General features: G+C 24.7%; 2 protein-coding genes across 3 annotated transcripts in view; both read left to right on the top strand.

Moving 5' to 3' along the window:
• Nucleotides 1–1,664: 1,664 nt before the first annotated feature.
• On the top strand, nucleotides 1,665–9,143 carry LOC122710401 (sodium channel protein Nach-like). Its single transcript, XM_043928233.1, has 13 exons — nucleotides 1,665–1,719; nucleotides 3,079–3,206; nucleotides 3,278–3,465; nucleotides 4,332–4,482; nucleotides 4,671–4,807; nucleotides 4,896–4,989; nucleotides 5,410–5,673; nucleotides 5,753–5,885; nucleotides 6,259–6,315; nucleotides 6,464–6,593; nucleotides 6,833–6,939; nucleotides 7,285–7,557; nucleotides 9,118–9,143. Exons 1-13 carry the CDS (start codon nucleotides 1,665–1,667, stop codon nucleotides 9,141–9,143), a joined length of 1,743 nt encoding a protein of 580 aa, XP_043784168.1.
• Nucleotides 9,144–20,869: 11,726 nt separating this feature from the next.
• The window catches only part of LOC122710376 (GTP-binding protein RAD-like), a 40,656-nt gene continuing 36,421 nt past the window's right edge, over nucleotides 20,870–25,104 (top strand). For both annotated transcript variants that reach the window (XM_043928194.1, XM_043928193.1), the window contains exon 1: nucleotides 20,870–21,759. In XM_043928194.1, the coding sequence (XP_043784129.1) occupies nucleotides 21,572–21,759 (188 nt within the window). In that variant the 5' untranslated portion in view covers nucleotides 20,870–21,571. The remainder of the gene's footprint in view (nucleotides 21,760–25,104) is intronic.

The raw sequence follows: 25,104 nt of genomic DNA, 5'->3' as shown, positions 1-25,104 counted from the left end.
ACAAAGTGTTTAAATTCTTGTATAGATAAGAAGTAGGAAAAAAAACTCTTAGAATAAATAAAATGTTAATGTTATATTTTTAATTTAAGTTCGTTTCAGGATTTCTTACAGGAAGATTGTATAATTGTATAATTGATTAAGGAAAATATATTTAGAATTAAGTTCATGCACAATCATGAGTATTAAATAAAGTTATGTATTGTAGAAAAGTAGATACTATAGATAAATAGATAAATAAAATGTTGTAGTGCTTTTTGGGAAGCTTATTTTTTTTCTGTTTTTTGCGCACGCTTTTTATCATGAATCATTTTTCATTTTCACGCCGATGGAAGTTTAAAATATTGATAAAAAGTCTCTTAATTTAAATTTTATTTTCAGATTTAGTCTTCCGCGTCGGTTTTTTTTTCTAATTCCTTTTGTTGCTCGTGTGCACAACGATCAAAAGTTTGAACGTTTTGCAAATGTACATCGCAAAGAGAATTTATATATGAATAAATAAATTTTCGTGCTAATGGTGGGTGGATAGAATGTCGTGGATAGGATGAGTCTCCAATTCGCAGCAACCTCCAGGCGGCGGGACCTGGGAAATCATATTATTTAATATACAATATATAATTATATTATTCATATCGGTTGTACAATTATATATTTTATTATATATATTATATTATATAGAAAATAATATGAACTAATTGGCTGCGAGCGTGATTATTTTTTTCGTAAATATAATTTTTTATTCATTTAAGCGATAAATATAATTCTCGTCTCTATTTTGAAAATTATGAAGTATGATATTTTTCTTTTTTTGTATCTTTGAATAATAATATATATGTAATTACGGTTTATTGTGGTAGATGGCGTTGCCAAATTGTTCTTTCTTGGTTGATATTTCAGAACATATTGTTTTAAATTTAAGATATCGCTTCGATCTATTTCTCGTCGGTACTGTAGATATATTACACGGTTCTTCTAATACTCTGGCTCTAAGAGATGGCACTAATTTCGGAATTCGTTCCATTTCTTTCTTTATCTCACGTTGTTTTCTTTTCTTGTTTGTTCTTCTTTCATAATAATTCAAATTATTTTGTAATTTGATTAATAATTGAAACTCGGCGAGAAACAATAGAAATTTGAAACATTTTCGATTTCTGTATGAATTCTTTTCTTGAATTTCTATTTTTGATATGAATAATAAAATGTTTTTACTTTGATATAATTTTCCATTGAAATTTTTTTTTTCGCATTCAATGGATAACACTGTTATCGTTGGATATTAGATATTATATATATTTATATTTATATTATATTTATATTTATATGTAAAGAAATAATAAATATATCATTTTATTCAAAAATTTTTTTGATTATTTTAATGTTAAAAACTTATGAGTGATACGATATTTTTATAACCACTTGGTCTCATGTCATTTACCTAAGTGGTCGCAAAATAAGCGACTGCGATCTTGATGCCATTTCATGGAATTCGTCGAACAAAATTGATGGAAAATGAAATTAAAACATGCCGATAGAATCAACGTAATATAAGCGTGTCAGACATTATCGCGATTCAACATCTTCATTTGCTTGTTCTTCTTTTCTTTGCTCAGTTTTCGATGGATATTTGTAACGAGTGTTGAGAAGGTTCATTTGAGATATATAATAGAATGAATAGTAAATGTCGGAATGCTCGTAACTTGTACAAGAAAAAACTTAGGAAAGGTAAGTAAAAATTGATTTAAAATGGAAAAAGATTTTTGTGTAATGTAATATTTTGAATCTTTTTATATCATATAATAATAAATTTTAAAGCTATTTAAATTTTTTAAAATTATGATTCTGAAATGAAAATCTGTATTTACTTAAGATATGAATATTGAAATATTCTTTAAAACTGTTTAATAATAATTGTATAAATAAGTGTAATTGTATAGATAATAATAGATAATTGATATTAATTTATCAACAGTTATATTAATTACTGTTATTTCGTAATAAATTAATCATTTTTATTTGATGGATACTAATTAATGATTGATCCTAATGTTAATTTTAAATTTGAGATATCTTTTGGTTAATATCAAAAACATTAGCATTAGTTTATAAAAATTTTATTAGAATATTTGTTTTTTCATAATTTGGTTCATGTCAGTTTTCGCTTCTATTTATTTGACTAAAATGTTTTCACTAATATATATATAATAAATTTGGATTATCTTTATTTTATCCGTTTCTATATTTCTCTTATTGTTCATGTTGCTCACGTTGGTTTATCTCTTAATATTTGATATTCTCTTTCTCCAAATATCCTCCAAGGCAGAATACTTTCAATTTCACATGAAATATATATTGTAATAAATGATTATATTTTTTATTTATATAAACATATTAAATTATATCATATAGTAAAAATTTAATTATATATTTTATAATGAATAGAAAATTATAATTATTATAAATTATATATGTATTTAATATAAGGTTATTTCGAATTATTGTAATAGAGAAGATATTTACATAATACGATTAACACGATTAACACGATGAGAAATAAAAAACATTTTTGCGGAAAAAAATATTAATGAATGTTTGAAAGATGATTGTTATAAAAAGTAATTGTAATCTTCGTTTTATTTAATTATTGTTAATGATCTTTCTACAACATATATATAATATTCAATATCTCATATTCTTACCATTTTTTTTATTAGAAAGTTTTAAATAAAATTAGTGTCATGTATTTCTACTTTCAACAAGAAAGTTCTAAATAAAAAATATATGAAGATATTCTATCCAGTAAATATTTCTACAGTGTAACACATTATAAAAATATTCTTTTAAATATATTTCAAATATATTTATGAGATATGATTCTGAATTAAAATATATTAGCATTTATTAAAATATTTTATAACATAAATATTTCAGTTTTAATAAATATTTCAATATTAATGTATAATAATATATACAAAAATATTTTCTCTTAAAAGTTTTCAGAAAGATACTTTAATATTATTATATATATTGTATATATAATAATATATATAGTATTCAAAATGATTTAATAATATTTCAATTCAGGATGTTTATCAAAATTTGCGCAAACTATAAACTCATTTTTTCGCAATTATTGCGAAAATACAGCACTACATGGCTTTCGATACATCATTATAGGCAAAACGACTTTTCATAAAATAATTTGGTTAACGGTGAGTGAAACAATTTATTTATTATCTTTTAATTTCAATATGAATAATTTTTATATTTATTTAATGCATAGATCTGTGTGGCAGCAATTATCTTTTGCGCAATAATGATGTTACGACTATCGCTGTACTATTTGAACAATCCTACAGTGACGATAATTGATACATCGAATCCCATAAAGGAATTACATTTTCCAGGTATCACTATATGTAACAACAACAAAGTGTACAAACCTCACGCTGATAAGATCGCACAAAAATTGTAAGTAAGAATTTATGATCCGTATAGATATAGTGAGTAAAGTGTTTATAATTGCATTTTGCTATAAAAGCTTTTTAGATATATTATTTAGATAATATTTATAGAATATCTTTATCAGAATAAAAACATTATAAATTTATTGTATAGAAATAATATTAAAAAATGGCTGTTTAGTTTCAATTTCAATTTTTAATTTTTCTATTTATTTTTTGTTTCATTTTCTTTGCTTTTAGAGATGTTCGAATGATAACACTTTGTATATATATAAAAAAACAATAATCTTTTTCATTTAATAGGATTATAATTTATTCATATCATCATTTAATGTTATGAAAAAGTTGCACGTGTCTCAACAAATTTAGATCTGTGTCACATTCAGAAAAATATACGAATGTAATAAAAAGAAATTGTTTTACGTATTATAATATATTTATAGAAATAGTATACCTTATCCAAGCAGAATAATGACAAAACAAGTAATAACGAAATGCTTATGATAATATCTCTTATGTGAAATTAGTTTTTTCGAAAGAGAATCATAGATCTACATTGTGTTTCATAATAATTTATAACTTCGTTAAAATATTTAGGAAAAATAGATAATCGTTTTAACATCGTAGAAGTTATCTGTTTACTATTTGTCGATTCAATTTCGCGAAAGAAAATATTTACTACTTTAATTTTTACTACTATCTTTAATTTATAATTTTTTATTTGTTAAATCTATTTAATAGATTTAATTCTATTTAATAGATTAATAAAAAAATGAAAGAAGTATTGTTCAAACATATTTCACGCGTACATGAATTCAATAACGAGAGAACTCTACTATGTGCACATTTCTGAGAAACAGTTTCTTTTAATAGGCTGATGTATGGATTCAATAGAGACATGACTAACAAATTGTTCTCTTCTCTGATGAAACTGATACGACCAGACAAAATTGAGATCGATAACGCAACTGCGTCCTGGGCCCTCGACATTCTTGGTTACACTGTGGAGAAACTTATGCTCGAGGTAAATAATATTTTTCTTCCATTTTGTTTATGAAAATATAATCATATATCTGAATAACGATGAAACATATACATTATTATGTAAAACAAAATATGAAAATATATAGTTAAAAAATGAAAGAAAGTAGAAAAATTGTAAGTAACTTGGAAATTAGAATAATTTATATTCTTTTATTTCTCTTTTTGCAGTTGATGCAACCTTGCGACCTATTGTTAGTGAGATGCGGTTGGTTGGGACAACTTTACAATTGTAGTAAAATTTTCAAAATAGTGAAATCGAAAGAGGGTTTCTGTTGTGGTTTTAATTATCATTCTATCGATTACAAGTAAAGCAATATTGTTAACTTTATATGTTATTAATGAATTAATTTTTACTATTGTTATTATATATTTATCGATTTTAATGTTTCTCAGTAATAAATTATCTTGGTTAACAAATTATACGAGGGCTATTGACAACAAAGAAACGAATTCTTCCGATCTTCTGCCAGGTGTTAGCCGCGTTCTGGTAATATTTTTGAAAAATAAAAAGTATTATTAACTTATAAAAATTTATTATGCATAATATTTAAAATCAAAAATGACATACTAGTATAAGAAATCATTTTGAGCAAAAATGAATGATAACAATATTCAAAGAAAAAATAATATTTAGTTATTTCAATTATCAAACAAAGTAAAGATTCTTCAATTCATATTCTTAAATCAATCATTATCTGAAAATGAAATAAGATTTAAATTAATTTTTAATCTAACGATCCATTCTTTTCTTCGCTGAAAAAATTTATAAATATATACTTTTCTCACTCTATTCTAATAATTATATCTTCAATAATAAATATAATATAAATAATAAATAAAAAATAAATAATAAATAATATAAAAAATAATAAACAAAATCATATATATGAATTTTCTCAAATTTCAGAATGTACCTGGAACAGGACGTGACATAGGTTTGGCAGTAGCGTTGAATATCGATGCTAAAAATTATAAAAGTTCGGTAAGACAATTTGTAGGTGCCACTATTTTGATCCACGATCCATTAGATTATCCGGATGTTGGTGCACAATCTGCGAGTTTGCAACCGGCCCATGTAATGTCAATGACACTTACAGGCACGAAAATAAAAAGCTCGAAAGATCTTCAGCATATACCTTTAATTAAAAGGATGTGCCTGTTTGATGATGAGGCAAATTAAGAATTTTAAAAATATTGATTTAAAAATATATTAAAAATATATTAAAAATAATTTTTTTTTATGTTTTTAGCTACCTACAGATATAAATTACACACTATACGATGGAGACCAAAAATATAATTATCAAACATGCATCTCGAAATGTTTACAGAAGAAAATTCATGGCTTTTGTGGATGTTTGCCCTTTTTTTTTCCTGATGATCGTAAGTAACTTATATAAATAGTTTTCATCAAATAAATAATTACAAAAATATTATAGATTTATTATGTTCTTAAAATTAACTGTTAACCAATATAACCAAATATTAAAAATTTTTTGTTGTTGTTCATAAAATATTCACAAAAGAACTCAAAATCTTTTAATATAATATAATGATAATATAAAAATAAATCATTTATCATTAAATAATTAATAATAATGACATAAATTTAACAATTTAACAATGGAATTACAAAACACATTCAATAATAGAATTTCTTGATTAAATATACTTTTTATTAGAAATAAAATTATTCTTATTATGAATTATTATTTGAATTATCATAGTTACGAATATTCATTGGCTATGTTAATAGATCCGTACGAGCGCACTTGTTATTTGACGGATGTGGATTGCATTCTGGCTCGTAGGAGTAAGTAAATAACGAATATTTATTTTTCTACAGTAAACATTTTTGCAGTAATGAATTAAACAACTTCGATATAAAATCAAAATAAAATTGTAAAATATAATCTTTTTAATATGATTAAAGCAAATTTTTATTTTCATTTTTCAAACAGGAAATCTGTCGCAGATACAATCATTGCACATCAACGATTGCGATTGTCTTCCACAATGTAGCGATGTAAATTACGAAATAGTTACTGAATCGATACCAATGGACAACGCAGAATTTGATTCTGAAATAACGTAAGTTAAATAATAGAGCAAAAATTATTATAAAAAAATAATAATTGAACATTTAGAACATCTTATTACAGTTTAATATCAATTATGTCATTCAAATATATAATAATTATAGCTATAATTGATATTAAAATTTGTATTATTTTAAATTTATTCAATTCATTTAATAGATAAATCATAGAAAGATAAATAAATTTTTTTCAATTACGCTATAAAACATAAAATGTGTTGATCGTTTACAGGCGTGGCTTAAATCTTAATAACACTTCGTTTCTATACGCTTATTTTCGAGATGGCACATATCTCGAGTACCGGAAGCAAACTATCTTAGGATGGGACAACCTTCTCGGTAAGATGAAATAATAATTTCATACGTCTTGCCTTCTTTTCTATCGTTGGTTAATAGTGAAGCGTGTTTAGAAGAATAAAGAAGAGTTAAAGCTTCTTGGTGAAACCGAGCACGAGTTCTAGAAGTTCGATTAAAAAAACAAAGGTAGAGGATGAAGTTTACACGCGAGAACGAGGGAATTTTCTTTGAAAGTTCGTGATTAAGATCGAGATTAAGACGTGTATATATATTTTTGAATTATATTTAATCGAGATTGTGATTTAAATTTAAAATATTTGTAATTAAAATATGAAAGTGTAGCAATATAAATTTAGCAAGTTAGATTAATTATAAAATATATTTCAGCTTCTTTCGGAGGAATCTTTGGACTTTGCCTGGGTGGTTCGGTGATAAGTTTCGTTGAATTCTTTTATTATTTCATAATTGACTTTTTTTCCGTTCGTAAAAAGAAAAAAGCACAACTGGTGGATGTACCGCCTGCTTCGAAATTATTCATCTCCGTTCCGATGAATGTAAATTTGAAAAAGTACAATACGTCAACTCTGAATAAACGTATTTTCCTCGCATGGAATCAGCAATTTCCCAAACGAATTTGGAAAAATTCTGATTATGAACTCAGTATGTATAAAGAGTGATCCATTAATTTATTTGGATGACAATAATTTTTAACAAAATTCATTTTATTTATATTTTTATAGAGGATAATTTACATATATTTATTTTAAATGTTAGAATGAAATGAAACATAGATGCAAAATTTTAATAGCGAGTAAAAATTATCTTTTCTAGAAATATTTAAATTATTAAAATTGGAATTTGATCGATAAATTTTTTAAAGTGTTATAAATCAATTAAAAATAATTTCATTGATTTTATAAATTTTGTTTGTTCTGGGGTTTATGTACAAATAATTTTAAATAAATTTGAATTAAATTTGAAAAAGTAATTTTGAGAAAAAATAATATACTTTTGCGTATAACAACAAAATCTGGAAGATCAAAATTTTCCTCGCAATTAAAAAATAATCGTACAATTTTAATTTTTTCATTTCATTCTAATGTAGATATAGATTGATACATATATTCATAGATACTTGATATATTATTAAAAATTTATTAATCAAATATATTCTTATCTATGGAATCGATTTCGTATTCTAGTATGAATATAGTATGAATATAAAATAATTTTTATTTTTAAAAAATGTGAGATATAGATAGAATAAAATAAAGTAATAAAAAATAATAATGATAAAATGTTAGAAATATTTAACGTTAGTACATTCAAAGTTATTTATTTCGATATCACTGGACTCGACTCGTACCACGTATGAAACGTGGCTTTTGATGTTATTGCTTCCCTGCCTAGTTTTGCCAGTCAGAAGATGCTTCAAATGTGAATGAAAACGTTGGCTTAGCAAACAGTAGAGCACAAAATTGGCCGAACTCGATATCGCGTTCAAGAGAGTAGCGTACATGCGAAATCTGTTCGAATATGCGAATATTAATGTGAATTTAAATGTAATTAATAATATATTATTAAATTTTATAATATTATTCAATCAAGAATATTTAAAGTACAATAACATTAATTTATTATAATTATAAATAAAAATTTTGGTTATAATTTAAGATAATGCACAATGTATTGATATATTAATAATATTTTAATTAATGATACATTGCGTGTAAGTTAATTTTGTAGAAAAAGTTATAAGACAAAAATATTATAATAAAATATCACAAGAAACAATACTATTGAAAATTTCAATTTACAAATTAGCTAATATAAAAATCAAAAACTGACCAAATATCAAAATAAATCATTTGATTTAAGAATCGAAAGTTTTGATGTGAAAATTAAATATTTCCCAGAAAATGTAATTGATCTTAGTTTCTGATAATAATACAAAAAATATCATGAAAATGTTCATGAAATTAATTTCCAGGAAATAATAGATTTTAGAAAGAAAAGAAATAAAAGAAAGAAATGTTAGAGATGAAAGTAAATTTAAAAAATGTATACAAAAAACAATGAAACTTTCAATTTTTTCCATTTTTTTTACAAGATTTGATTCAAATAAAAAAACGATAAATGAGATCTCATCGTAATAATAATCGCATAACTCACACTTAATGTTATTCAAAGGCAATACTCACGTTTCCATATAATATTCAGAGACTTTTGTCGGATCTCCACCATAGAGAAGCGTCAAAGCACTGAGTCGTGATGCCAAATGAGTTGGCACTTCACCAACAAGGAATACAAACACGATGCCAACCATCATCACGTTCACTCGTGCCTGATCCTGAAAAATAACAATTTTTTACGATTGAATGCGTTCTATAATTAACTATAATATGCATCGGAATAATATATACGAGAGAAAAATTCGTATATCATAAATGTAAATCGATAAAATATATGGATTCACATCTGTTCAATGAACGTGTAACGATCTAATTTTGATGATGACTATGACGACATTTGTGTTTATAGATCTTCTTCAAGTGATGAGTAAAATTAAGCCTTGTTCACGTTAGTCAATTTATTTAAATTCTACTTAATTTGTTGAAATAAAGTTAATAAATGAAGACAAATTATCGAAAAATAATTATATCTAATATAATAATCTCAAAGTAAAAGCGTAGCAATGAAAAAGTTATTGAGAGTTTCAAGAACTTGTGAGAAACATGATATTTTGTAAAATAATGAAGGATAATTTTATTGGTAATATAAGATGAAAATATGATTAATGGTATATATTCAAAATTTTATAGTTACAAACATCTTAAAAAACATTTTGATGATGAATTTTAAATATTCGCTGCTTCAACTTAGATCAATAAATTTTTTTTTACATTTAATTAACTAACTAAGTTGAAAAAAAAATCAATGGAAAGAATTTTTTTGAAAAATTATATTGATAAATAAAGCAATAAATTCATATTGATAAAATTATCAATTAAAATAAAGCGATTAATATAAAGGATTAATATAAATGAAACTTTATAGACAAAATAATAAAAACCTTATGTAAATCTCATTTATTGATAAATTTTAAACAATGCTTGATTTATTGAGCATAAACTTTCGTAGAACAGACAATTCCTGTTGTCTGTACTACTATCAAACATTCCTTCAAGCTGTGCAAATATCTTAAATTAAAGCATCCATTCACATAATGTGTATTCAGGGTATATTTAATACATTTTTCAGCATAAAAAATGATAGTGGAAATTTCTACAAATATACTAAATTTACATATGATGCGAGCAAATTTTAGATGATTCGTGAAATATATGAAGATATATATTTATAAGTAATCGTATATATGTACATAAATGTTTGACTATAAATAACTATATCGAATCACCTGTTCTAATTCAACTTGACATGGAGATTAATGATATATTAAGAACAACTATATTTTGGAATCAATCTAAGATAAGGTAATTATTTATAGAAATATTATATTACTTTATTTATATTCCTTGTAAAATTAAAATTTCTTATCATTTTCTATGTCATATTGATCATATCATAAAAAAGAATCGACTTATAAATCATTTCGTATACCTTCAGACGATTTCCTTCCCGTATATTTTTGTGCCGCAATACCAATTGTCTTCGTTTCAAGATTTTTCTGATTGAATGACACATGATTATATTTGCCACCAACAAGAGAACAGTGGGCATTAAACCATGCAATACGAACTGTAGCCAGTTTTGAAGATTGTACAACCTGTAAATTCATTCTAAATTTTATTCTTGCTTGCTTTAAGATTAGAAGGAGAATAATAATATTTGATTCGTAAAATCAATGGAATTAATATTTAAATTATATTTCAAAAAAATAATAGAAATATATATAGCAATTCTAATCGATCTTCTAGAGCAAAAATAATAAATAAAAAAAATCTATTATTAAAAATGTCTTTCGACAAATTTCTTTTTCCATTCTCTATACTATATTTATATTTATATTTTATTACTCACCACGAATGAAAGAAACTCGTTGTAACCAAATCTCCTTGTTCGTTGTAGGTGTAAATCAAACAATACGGTACATTAAGCAAAATGGCGAGACAACTGGAGAAAATCATCAATTTCCTCGCCATTCTATAATCGCAAAACTTTGGTGGTCTGCATCTTGGCATGCTATCGATCGAAAAGCCAGGATCTTGTTAAACTTCCATCTTATCGTTAAGTATGTAAGTAAAAAGGTGAATAGCGATGATTAACGTTTAGGATGATCGAGTTTGCAAGTAATTATAAGTTTTAAGAACAAGGTAAGAAAAAATAAATTACGAGATCTCTTAGATAATTACGAAACACGTAAATATCGATAAGTGAGTGTCGAGAAAGAGTTACAAGTTATAATAGAAAAGAATAATTATATTTAATTGATGAATTATCAATTTTGTTTTTAATCTATTAATTATTTAGAAATTTTTAATTGTTATTTACCTAAAAACAATGGTCAACCTATCGATAGTGACACACATGGTGGCCCAAACTGTGACGTTGGATGAAACAGAGACAACAGGTAAATAGACAAACACGTCAAACTCCAACCATCCGTTTTTACACCAAAAGACACCTCTTGCTAAACCGGAAAACACGAGCATGGAACAAGTGACGAGATCGGATGCGGCAAAAACTGTAAATTCAATTTTATTCTCTATTCATTGTTTGGATAAACAATCGTTATTTTTTCTTAATTTTAGAAAATTTCATTAGAAATCGCGCATGTCGGTTTTGGAATAAATATTTGCTTCATTTAAGTGTTCGTTTAATATTTCAAAATTTATAAGACGTGTAATGTAATTTTGCAAATATCGAATGTCGAAAATTTAATTAATCTTCTTTTAAATCGTGACAAAAGTATACGATTTAATTATCGATTTCAGAATTAATTCTGTTTGTGAAAACTGGGTCAAATTTAAACCACGTGGAAATTTCAATTTAAAATCATTTAAATCCAATCTTCAATTATCCTTTTTCTTTTTTCTTGCCAATAATATATATTTTAAATAAATAAATATGTATTTTAAATAAATAAATAAATAAAAATTTAACAAAAAATTATATAATATAATTATAAATTATTTTTATGAAATTTAATAATATTTAATAATTCTCGAAAAAATATGTTTCAATACATTTTAATTAAATAATTTTTAAAACGTTATAACATTTATAATAAAAATTATTAAATTTTTTCTAATCTATAGTGAAAAATTTACTAATCATTTTAACAATTTGCATATAAAAAAATACTAAAATTTAACCAATAAAATATAGATTAATCAAAATTTTAATTTTCAACGTTTTAAATAACAAAATATTTAAATAACAAAATGACTAAAAAAATATATTTTCTCAACAAAGACAATACGAATCGAATAGACGATTCCAATAAACTGAAAATGGTCGCTTTTACACGACACCAACTGACTTCTTCAAAATAAATTTGAAATTGGCTAAAGGGAAGCAAAGTAATTCGATTTCACAATGATTTCTTATGATAAGAAACTAGATCTGACCTCTCAAGTATGTGAATATCGATTCCTTGAAATTCTCGTCAGAGAGAACGTAGAGAATTAAAGCATTTCCAATGATCCCGAGGACCGAGACTATAGGAATTGCGATGCTGTACACGATTATACTGTGAAGAGTTGGTTCCATTACCCATAGACTAATGTCGTCGAAAATTATCTGGCTCGTTGATCTATCAATGACATAAAATCATTAATTCTAGAATAAAATATTTGAATTTTTATAAAATGATTACTGCCATCCTGTTAATATAAATCAAATATAATTTTAATATAATTTCAAAATATAGAAACTTAGGCTTTTCAAGAGTTTAAAAATAGATATGTTTTTGCATAAAATAAAGATTTTTCATAAATAATTTTATAAAATTAATCGTTTATAATAATTAAATATTTATTGATACTACTTTAGGCAAAGAAAAATTAATAGAATGTGAAAAATTTGTTTAAAAATGATAAAATAAAAATGATAATAATATTGAAAAATTAAATATCAAATAAATCATGTATCATGTATTTATTTTATGAAATAATAGGATTTATTTTAAAATATTTATACATTTAAAAATTATTGAAATATTCAAATATATAAAAACTACGAATTATAAAAGTTTATATATTAAGAGAATTTTTGTTATTTCAATTAATTTCAAAAAAAGATAAAATTATTTTAAAAATATTTCTTTTGTAGCGAAAACATATCAAAATATTTTCTTGTATGCACTCTATGAAAAAATACGATAAATATTTTTCATCTTTTCACGCTACGATAGTTAAACAAATCATTGCAAATAGCGAATATTTACCTTTTACAAATTACTATCATTTGTTCGCTGAAATTCATACCGTGGGAAGTTAACATTATTTTTATTTCTCGTTAGATTAGATAGCACGAAAACGTTTAAGACACTTCTCTGTAATGTCGAGAAAATGATGGTTAATAACAAAAAAGAATAGTACAAAAAAGAAAAATATAAATAAAAGATCTTGCAATAAAAGAAGAGCTGGAAAACGAAACGAGATAGAATCGCATCTAACTATAAATTGAACATCTTTCTCGTTTAATTGTGATTAAACGAACTTTTTCTTTTTCGTAAATCCGGATAAAACATTCTCTCACTTAGAACAGCTTAGAAAAAGCTTATATTTTAAGAGAGATATTTTTTTTTAAAGATTCTGTTTTATATGAAACAGTGTAGTGTAAAGTAGAGAAATTCTTACGAGAATAAGGCAATTAATGAATTGTTAATTTTCGATTCTGTTCTTTCAAAAGAATTTCTTTTAAAAGATAAATTTGAAATTTTATCGAATAAAGAAAATATTTTATATTCTAAAATTATTAATTGTTACTATTTTATATTTACTTTAATTATATGTATTATATATTATTATTCTTATTTATATTCTAATTATTAAATAATTAAAATATAAATAAATTCGTGTTAAATAATTTGATAGATTAATTAAACAAAAATTCAACATTTATAAATTTTTAAAATATTTTCACTCTAATTCTTGTTCTTATTTATAAGATGTTCATATATCTTTCTTTTTATATCACGATTTAATTTTCGAAAAATTTCACCAATCAAATCTTTGATCTTGATATGACAAATAATTCACTGTATTGTGATTCGTGATGATTTAAATTCATCGTTCGAATTATACAAGTTAAAAAATTTCTCTCGTAAAAATAATAATAATAATAATAATATAATCGAGTTTTTTTTTCATTCTTTTTAATCGATTCACTTTGACTTTTCACGAAATATTTCTCGTTTCACGAATTTCACTGTTTATATATGCAATTTGATTGCAAAGATGGATGCGCGCTTATTTCGATTTGATCGAGTGAACGAATACCAAGTATTTGAACCAAGCGGAAACGAAAGTTTTAGTGGTTCCGACAGGAATCAGATAAATGTCTGATAATAGATACGCAAATATCCTGAACATGAGGAATTTTTTAATATTTGTTGAATTGTGCGTCATTGGAATCGGCTATCGATGTTACAAAGAAGATAAATTATAATGTGTGCAAACAAAGGTAAAACAATAAAATGGATTTAATACGCGATAATAATAATTATATCAAGATTTCTCCATGGTGAGTTATCCGATCAGAGTGAACTAGAAACTATTTGGCTATTTTTATTGAATATACGTAAATATACAAGATTTTAAAAATTGAAAAATTTCAGGAGAATTTTTATCATGAGATTCTTAAAGCCAAGCAAATTTTCTAATTTCCAAATCAATATTTCTAAAATTTTCTAATCTTAAATCAAAATTCTATTCTAAAACGTGAAACAAAATCGAATCTTGGAGGATGAATTTCATCCCTTCAAAGAGATTTTTCTTAATTTACGTACATACACAAAATTTCAAGAAAATCGGGATTAATTTTTAATTAAATCGATTTCTCTTCAAGACTAATGTTCCAATACTTTGATGAGTCTTCTGTAGTTGGAATTGGAAACAAAGATCCATCGAACATCCGAAACTTCTTTCGAATCGATCAACGAATTTTATTAAGCGACAGTGAGCTTGTCTTAATCATTTTCAAGCGTTAACGAACGAGCTTTTGATGTATCCATGGTAACAACCGCGATAACGGTTATCGATCCTTCACGGTCCTCGGTCGCCTTCTGTCACTCTCGTAACGATAAATTAATAACAGGAAAATTTCGTATATACGTAGGCATACAATACCCCTGCTGATATCGTCGGCAGGCAATTGGAATGAAATAATTTCGTTTCCGGAAATCCATTTTGATAATGAATGAGCAATTTGCTCGTTTAACCCTATTTGTTACTATTCGATAAAACCTTATTTCATCTTCTTATCCATTATTATCGGTTATTACGTTTTCTTCTTCTATTACTTCTATTATATCTTGATTTACTCAGTTATTGTATATTAGGTCAAGGAATTAAATAAGATTGCAAATTTATTTATATTTCTTATCCTCTGGGATAAATATGATGAAGAATTAAGAAAAATAGGGAAATTACAGACCAGTAATAGTATTAACTATTTGTTCTTATTCACTGAATTATTACTTTTATCTCAATCGATTATTAATTTACTTTCTTTCTTCTCATTTTGTGATACATTTTTCGTGTCATTAATCAGGTTTTGCTCTTATAGTAAAATGATATTTGAAGAATTTATAATTTATATTCAAAAGAATAAAAAATATTTTTTTTATTTATTTTTAATTAATTCGTTTAGGTTATATTCATTTATATTAGGATAGGATAAATTTGTATGAAAGATTTACATAATTGTAGAATGTAGATATTTAAAAATACTTAGTAATAATATTTTCTATACAAATGTTTTACTATATAATATAATTAGATTTCTTGTGTGAAGTTTATCTATTTAATTTAATATAATATATCTGTTGATGTTTAAAAACTGTTGCTCAACAAAATTGACAGAGCAAAGTCTAATTGTTGGTACAAAATCTAAATTTTGAATGAAATATCACTCTACTATATTAATCAAAGATAAATCTTGAAATTTACTATTAAACGATACCAGGAATTCAGGATTTACAAAGCAATGTAACGACAAATACGACTAATTAAAAGTCCTCTAATTAGTTTCCTCTAATTTATTTGTGTTGAAGCGACTCCCTTCAAGTTAATAATAATAATATTTTACTATGTGATTAGTTATTATTAACAAAATAAATAATCACTGCATTCGATGATGTTAAAATTAATTAAATTAAAAATAAATGAATAAATAATGAAATAAGAAATACGAAAGAAATTTTGAAAGAATATTTCATTATTTAAATAAAATGATAAAAAGTGTTAAATGTAACAGAAAATAAAGTATTCAATTATTTTAATTATTTCTAGATTTTATTTGTTATATTATTCTTCATAAAATAAATTTTTTTCTTTCTCTCACTCTTCCAAATTCTATAATAAAAGATACTATAATAAAAGAATTTTTAAAATATTCAACGATTATATTAAAAATTATTACTTCTTTTTATAATCGATTCAATTGATCCATGTCAAAATCAATTGTTAATTTCGATTCATGGTGCAAACAATCCTTGTCGAATACCAAGGTTGTAACATTCAATGCCATCATTCGATATACGAAGCTGTGAGATGATTGTATTGTTCAGCTTTACAGTTAATTATCACTACGTGTAAATTCATATCATTTGACATTGCATGTACAATAGAATATCTCATAGTCAAACTCCCATTATTCAAATACTTCAGACACCTTGTTATACATGTGAAGATTCTATTTAATGTATATACACAGTATTTGATCCATTTGAAAATTCCATTTACATCGAATTCTCTGATATCGTGTTATGATAAGTTTGTAACGTAAGTACGAAAAAATTTTAAAAATGCGAAATTGTAATATACAATGCAATTATTAAATTAGGATATTAGAAAATTTATTGCTTTGTTATAAAAATGAAATATTGTAATTATATTTAAAATATGGATATAAAATAAGATATATAAAATAAGATATAATATAGTATATTGTTGAAAAATTATTAAAATTCTTTTAATAATTTTTTACTATAGGTCCTTTCTTTTTTATTAAATTACTTTCGTAAGTATAATTATAGTTCACGGTTTATAACTTTTTATCTTTATATTTTTATCTTTATGTATAAGTTTATTCTCCAAAGAGGAATAACAGAGTAGTAAAATTTTAGAACTGGCAAGACTATAAATTTAAATATATAAGAAACTGGTGAGTAAAATACTTAAAAAAAAAACAATATTTAAGTTTATCGAATAAAATATTTGAATATTTTTCTTGCTAATATTTGAAACTTCTAATTTATGGGGTCAAAAATGTATATGTGTTAGTTCATATAATAAAACTATAAATTATTGAAGAAATTTCTTCAATAAGTATCTAAATAAAAAAATAAAGTGAAAAATTATCTCATTTGATAATCAATTAATTAATAAATAAACTTAAAATTAATGCATGCAAAATTAATTCCATGTATAAAACGTTTAAATAATTATTTCTCTTCTCACTGAAATAATATTTTTGATATATTTCTTCAAGTACCAAGTACTTACAATCAATCTAATCATAGTAATTATTGCTCAGAAGTTTCTGATCTCATTAGAAATAGAACAATATATCCAATCACACATTTATTTTCATTTTCAAATTCTGTTTATAGATGATTAATTAAATAAAAGAAAACGATCTGATAGTTTTTCGATTCTCTCCCTATCTCCATCGGGATAGGTGTCGCTGACACACTTTCTCTTTCGACATGTTAAGTGACGTCTAAAGATAGGATTCCATTGTTTTGAAAGCAGGTCTCTTTCTCCGAAGTCGAACTCTCGAAAGGGCCACTGATCTATGAATAGGTCTTTCCCAGCTCTTCCTTACTCCTCTTATAATTCTCCTTGTCATGCCTCGTCGTCAACCTTTTTTATCGGGCTTCACTCGCCGCTGCTGACACAAAGATGATGTTGAACCGATGGTGAGTTCGATTTATAGACTTAAGGGAGAAATTTGACACTGCTTTTTTTTTTTTTTTTTTTATAAAGAGTTGTACTTGTAATTCTTGAGAAAAACAACGAGGCCGATTGACTAATAACATATTTTTACAATCTGTAATATCTTAGATTCTTCAAATGTTCTTTTATTATTTGTTAAATATTGAAATCATAACTTTACTTTAATTTACATAGAAATAATAGATTCAAATATTTCTTTTTTAAAAAAAAACAAGAATTCTTGGAAAAGATTAATTATTAATTATATTTCCAAGAAAGATTCTATATTTCGTTTATACACATTTGCAATATATGTAAATATAGGATGTTGATATATTTGTGGAATGTCTTTGATTGATATCCAAAATATACAATTATTTTTTATTTTGCAAATTTTAGTACTATCAAAACAAATCATAATTAAAAATGCAATTTTAAAAATCGTAGGCTTATTAACGAAATATACTATCTTACTAAAAAAAAAACAATATTTCCGGTCTTCCTCTGTTTTATCTCGATCAAGAACAAACAATATTATCCATTTACATAATCACAAACACTGTCACGAGAAACTTTATTATTCTTTATTATTTATTATTCGAAGATCTTTCCTGTCTCTCCAGAGATTATTCTTTCTTTTTAATTTTCGAGGTCAATCTTATTCTTAAATCATAACCATAAGATATCTCTTCATCTTTTTATCTCGAACGTTTATTTCCTTACTTCCATCTCTTTCGAAATTCTTCCTTCTTCGACTGATTGATCACTATCGATCTGAATAACAATATCTTCACAGATAAGATTAACGTGATTTTTCTTTCTCCGCGTAGCCGAACTAATATTCTCTTAACAATTCTATTTCGAGATAAGAAAGCGGAAAAATTGAAACAACAATCGGAGAGACAGCAAGATATATCATGTACAAAGTATTTTCATCCATAAAGAATGAAATTATAAGCGAGACGATGGAGCGAAATAAAACAAAGGATATCTTACAAATAATTATTGCGTGAAAACGCAAGATGGCGTGTGAGTCTGGATTTTGTAAGAAAGATCTTAGATTATCTCATAAATTCATATAGTAACAGGTCCACCATTATTCTTATTATTATACTCGGGCAAATTTGAAATTCACCATTCCTCTTTTTGCTCCTACACAAAAATTTTCTTTATTTTGATGTAAATGGAGAATTTATTAGATATTAATTGTTGATTTTAAAATATTGGTCAGTTTAGTTATATTTTATAATTGGTGGTTAATTAAACGTTTGTTTAATTCAATTGTTTCGTGTAATTATACGATTATAATAGCTATTTAATTTTCAATAGGTTTGTTTAATTGCCAACTTAATGAACTATTAATGATTAAAATTCTCTCCATCGTGAAATTATTCGAGCTATAAATCAATTTAATTATAAACAATGTGTACTCAATATAATACGTATCGTATTATGTATGTATACATGGAATAAAATTTTAATTAAAAGCTAACAAGTGATGATATTAATAATTACCGATTTAAAATAAATTTAATCGATCGATTTAAGTGAATTTTAATTTTTTTGAATTAATGTAAATTGTTTCAATCGTAAATTTGAATAATTTCACTATTTTTCTTTGAAATTATTTTATCATCATTTCGTTAAGCTTAATTTATGATAATTATTTAAATTATTTTTTAAAAGAGGAAATATATTATACTATATTATATTATACTATAATAATATATATATAAATATAATATATTATATTATACTATAACTACTATTTTTCTTTACAGAAAATAAGGTAACCTGAAGTTTTACACCGGAGCAAAAAAATACAATCGATCATAATCTATTTTTCCTTCAACAAGCAAACAAAATTTTAATTGCAAAGGATCGATTTAATCATGATTCTATTCCTGAATCTGAATATCAACTTCTGAATCTTGAAAAAACGAGAAGAAAAAAGGATTCTCTCTTCAAAAAATATTCATTCACAAAGACCAATGTTAAGCATCGATCAATTTAGTTCTCAATGAATTCTATCTTCCACGCGAAGCGTTCTATTTATAATGAAACGAAAGAGGAAAAGAAGAAGTGCTCGATCTCTTGAAACGAGAGTTACGACGAGAGTCCAAACTCTCAACTTCCCTTGTATCGTTTTCCACTGATCCCTTAAGAGGAATGTATCTATAAGAAACACTCTATATGCTTATTTTTCCTGTTAACTCTGCCATTACACTTTATTTTCTTCGATTATCATATAATTATTGAATTTTTTTCATCATTCGCTATAATAAAATATAAAAAGAAATATCGGATATTTAAAAAAAAAGCTCTAACATCGTTATTTCATAAACATTATCTATTTTTTAAAATTTCTTTTGATTAGATAGTTTTTCTAAAACATACCAAATTAAAAACAAGTTAATAACATGAACACTCTCTACATTCAAAATATATACATCCACCGTATATATCCATAGATACAAAAATACCAAAATCTTTTCTCTTCATTTTTTTCTAAAATATATCACTTTCAAGAAGAAAAAAAAATATTGGAGGTTGAAAGAACGTGAACATTCTATATATCCAAAATTTGCAATAACAAATTTTGAATTATTTACAATATTATAATTCCTAGATTATTTTCAATCCTACTTTCTCTCACCGATCATTCAAACACACGAGAATAAGAAACATTGCAAACCGTATGATCATTTTTACCTAGTTATCATTCGAGGGAGCTTTCAGGGTGAGTCACGTTTGCGCAAGCCTCGTGCACTTAGCGAGGCTAGAACGAGGCGCAACAACCATGCGAGCTTCAGTTTTCATCAGGGCTTTGTAAGGAGCGGAACGATCGTCGCTCTCTTTCTCTCGAAAAAAATCGTGAATTCTCTTTCACACAACGTACGTTTTATATCTCGTCGCGTTTATATTTTGTGCATTCTAGAACCTTGACTCGACGAGTGAATCGTTAGAAATGATGAGAAGAATTTCGTTGGAATTTCTTGTTTATTGTTCTCCACCCACGTGAGGAACAATGCTGCATCCTTTGTCTCTTCTTATAGCTTAATTGGAAGAATAATTCTCCTATTTCTTTGAACACGATCTAATAATAATTTTGTGGACGAAAAATATTGTGATCATTGGAGATATTCCCATTTCTCTGAAAGACGATCTGAAGAAAATCTGAAGACGGATATAATTCATGGACTTGGAAAATTTGAATATTGTGATTCTTTAATTTTATTAAAGAGGAACAATTAATAATTTTGTGAATTTGGAAAACTTGAATATTGTGATTATTGAATTTCATTAAACAATTTGTGGATTTTAAAAATTTGAATTATTGTGAATTATTCGAGGATTATCGTTGTTTTCGAAAATTACTTTCCATTTACTGGAGAAGTTACTTGAGTGGAATTGTTCGAAGTTACAGAAGTTCGGTGAAGTTTTGTGATTACGAATGGATGAGATAACGAGAAGGAGATTTCGACAATTCGAGGCTAGTTAAATCTTTTACGCGGTTAGACTGATTTCTAAACTACGTGGTCTACTATATGGCAACGTCAACCGTGTCAGAACATCATGAGACCGCCGAGAAAAATTCCACGGAACTTCTTGACAGAATTTCCATGAATAGTTGCCCGCCAAGCAGTTTCCCGGATAAGTTTCAAGATTTCTTTGCCGCCCTCAACGAAGATTCCGACGATTTGCCAAGCATGCTCGAGGATAAATTAATACCTAGGTGAATATCGTCGTTTTGAACTCATCATGTGATTATCGTCAAAATGCAAATGCAAATTTTTATTCTAATTCATATTTGAAAAGACAGTCGAAGAATTTATTTATACAAAATAGGAAGTTTCGTTTGATTTATTGAATTAAAATGACTGTTTTATTTCGTATATTTTTCGTATATTTAAATTTTCGTTCGAACATTCGCAAATTAATTGTCGTTGATGATTTTAATTTGATCTCGATTTTCTTGTAGAATTTAATTAAGAGTTTAAATCGTAGCAATGTGTAGGTGTCTTATTGTGATTTATTATTACGATAATAAAACACAAGATAGATATTGAAAAGCAGAATTATATAATAGCTTCAAAGAATTATGATATTAATTAAAAGAAATAAAAAATGGTTATACAAATTGATTTAAAATTGATTCTAAATTTATATACATAAAAGAATATTTATAAATAAAAGAGATTATAAAGATTATAATATTATTTAAATCAAAAGACAATAGTAGTAGGATGTAGAATTTTATTTATTTTATTTTCTCTTTCACAATAAAAGGTATTTAAAATATTCCATTTAATTACCACTGACATATGAGAAATTTTAATCTTGTCTATTTTATTTTATACATATATTTTTATTGATTATTGTACTTTAATTTAATTATTTCTTTAATATTTTTCATCAAAATTATAATATAATCTAAATAATAAATATCAATCATAATTATATAATTATAAAGCATAAACAAAATATAAAATTAAATTAATTCCTTTGAAAATTGATTTTATAATCTCTAATGGATGAATCATTTTTATATATATTGTAAGGCTTTATATTTTTCCTTCAAATATCCTGAGTAATGGGTAATCCATTTAAAAAATAACATAATAAGTTATATTTTACAATATTATACTCTATGATATTAAGATATGTTTCATCCAATCATAAAAATAGGTTTAATAAATTACTTCAAGGTAAAGAAAAATTACTCGCGTTTTCCATGTAACAAGCTTTATTGATAAGCTCAAGTGTTTCGTCCTATTTAGCTGTTAACCAGTACAAGTTTGGTAAATTACGTACGAGGATTTATGAGGATTGTTAATCAGCCATATACTTCATAAATCTATAAACACGAATATCACTCTGTATTATCTTCCAATATCAATTAATTTAAAATTTCTAAAATATTAGATATAAATATTTCTCTCTTTCTATATTACATTCGTTTTGATCGAATCCTTTTTCTTTTCTTTTTTTTTTTTTTGTTTTACTTTAAAAAAACAAAAATCTAAATATATTAGATTTTAGATGAGAGATTATCGTTTAAAAAGATTGTCTCATTCCACTTTTCTATCTTTAAATTGATATACTTAATTTCTTTGTATTAAATTTTATTAAAATCGAAATTTTCAGTAAAACACTGAATGATTTTTGAACTAGATTTAAAAAAATACATTAAATAATTCTTAACAAATCTTTACAAATGTAATAGAAGAATTATAATTTATTTCCTCTTTTAATAATTATGAGGTATAAGAAAATTGTTTGTATTTTTTCTTTATTTCTTTTTGTAGAGTAAATTGGATAAAAAGAAATGAAAAATTTTAATATCAGTGATTCTTTAAAAAATGATCTCGGACCAATCTCGAAAAGGTTAAACATTTTGTCGATTGATGCGTGGCATAAAACTCAATCTAAAAATCGACAGATCTAATGAACCATGTTCTGTCACCCTTCAAATTCGTTTTCCAATTCTCTCTTCAAGCCTTGTAAATCGAAATTTCCTCTACACGATGCAATTTTGCAGTAATAATGAAACACAACGTACACGATAACAATGGAAAATACAAAACAAAGATAATGTAAAGTTCAATTTGAAGTCGCTCTAAATTGGATTTTTTTCGGGACATTTCAACATATAAGTGATATGTAATATATGATAAAGACATATGATAAAGACAATTTTAGAGTTAAATTTCTTAAAACAGCGTATGAAGATTTTTATGATTTTTGTGTAATTATATATATAATTATATTATAAATTATATAAATAATAAATAATAATAAATAATCTTATATAATTAATCTTATATAATTAATCTTGTATTAAAAATTTATTAAATGGATTATTTAAGTTTAAATTGTTTTATATTTTGTTTTATAATATATAATATATATATATATAATAAGTATATACAAGAAGTAAAATTGAAAAATGTCAAGGAAGAAATAAAGTTTCACGAGAAATAATGCAGAAATGAAGTTTAAATGGAATGGTTTCTCGATTGAATCAGAATTGTTGAACGTTAAGTGCAAAACGGAAGATCCGATTAAATCGATCTAATTACAAACGCATTGTATCTAAGTATTGCAGTAAATTTATTTCTACTTCACGTTAATAGGATGCATGCAAACGCATGAACGAAAGACGATAAAATTAAATTTGACGCTTCGAATCTGATTTATTCGATGCATCGTAACAAGTGATAGAAAAATAATCTGTTGAAACTTGTTATTATAATATTTGAGAACTTTATTGTGTATGTCGTGAATGATATATCTAAAAAAGAATTCGATATAAACTAAGTGTAGATGACGATATAATTTACAATTTTGTCTTGCATATAAAAGGAAATATTTTTAAATTAATAAATCAATAAATCAATAAATTTTTGTGAAAAAAGTAACTATTTTTAAATAATAGTTGAACTTTTCTAAACTTGATATAAATAAATTTGCTCCACTCTTATAACTTTAAATCACTCTATTAAAAAATTTTTCAGGATGAAGTGTAAAGATTAAATAGTTAACACATTGATTATATGAATTCCTCCTTGAATGCTAAAAACTCTTCTATTTTTTTTTTTTTTCCTTGCGTACGAAAAATAATTTTAAGAATAACTTTGTAGTTCAAAGACATTATTTCTTATATATAAGATGAATCATGCCTGTCCATTCTATATAACTTCTAAATTATGTATTCTATTCTATGAAAAAGTGTTTTATAAATACATATATATAAAAGTCATACAGTATCAAAGGGAACATGATGTTGAAACTATTTCCTGAAATATCTTATTTGCTTAGCAGATGCCAAGGTGAATTTTTTATATGGTCTGCGTACTTCTTTGTGCCAAGATTTTAGAGAGTAGTAGAAGAGTAGTAGAATTTTCTATAAGAAACTTTTAAGCTTTATTCATAATGAGTAATCTTGAGTAAAATCTTTTTCAATTTGTTTTCATTATTTAAGTATTTATATTAAAATTAAAATTTATATTAAAATTATAATTTTATCAAATTTATAATATTACAATATATTATAACATAATTATTAACATAATACGCG

Source organism: Apis laboriosa, unplaced genomic scaffold, assembly GCF_014066325.1.
Source record: "Apis laboriosa isolate Shangri-la unplaced genomic scaffold, ASM1406632v1 scaffold14686_cov152, whole genome shotgun sequence".
In the NCBI taxonomy this organism is placed as follows: domain Eukaryota; kingdom Metazoa; phylum Arthropoda; class Insecta; order Hymenoptera; family Apidae; genus Apis; species Apis laboriosa.
This window is presented reverse-complemented; position numbering and strand designations above follow the sequence as displayed.

Bases quoted from the DNA above. Each gene is read 5' to 3' on its own strand.
- LOC122710401 (XM_043928233.1), top strand. From the start codon at position 1,665: ATGAATAGTAAATGTCGGAATGCTCGTAACTTGTACAAGAAAAAACTT. The intron at 6,316-6,463 runs GTAAGTAAATAA...TTTTTCAAACAG, and splicing joins TTGCATTCTGGCTCGTAGGA to GAAATCTGTCGCAGATACAA. The intron at 6,594-6,832 runs GTAAGTTAAATA...GATCGTTTACAG, and splicing joins GAATTTGATTCTGAAATAAC to GCGTGGCTTAAATCTTAATA.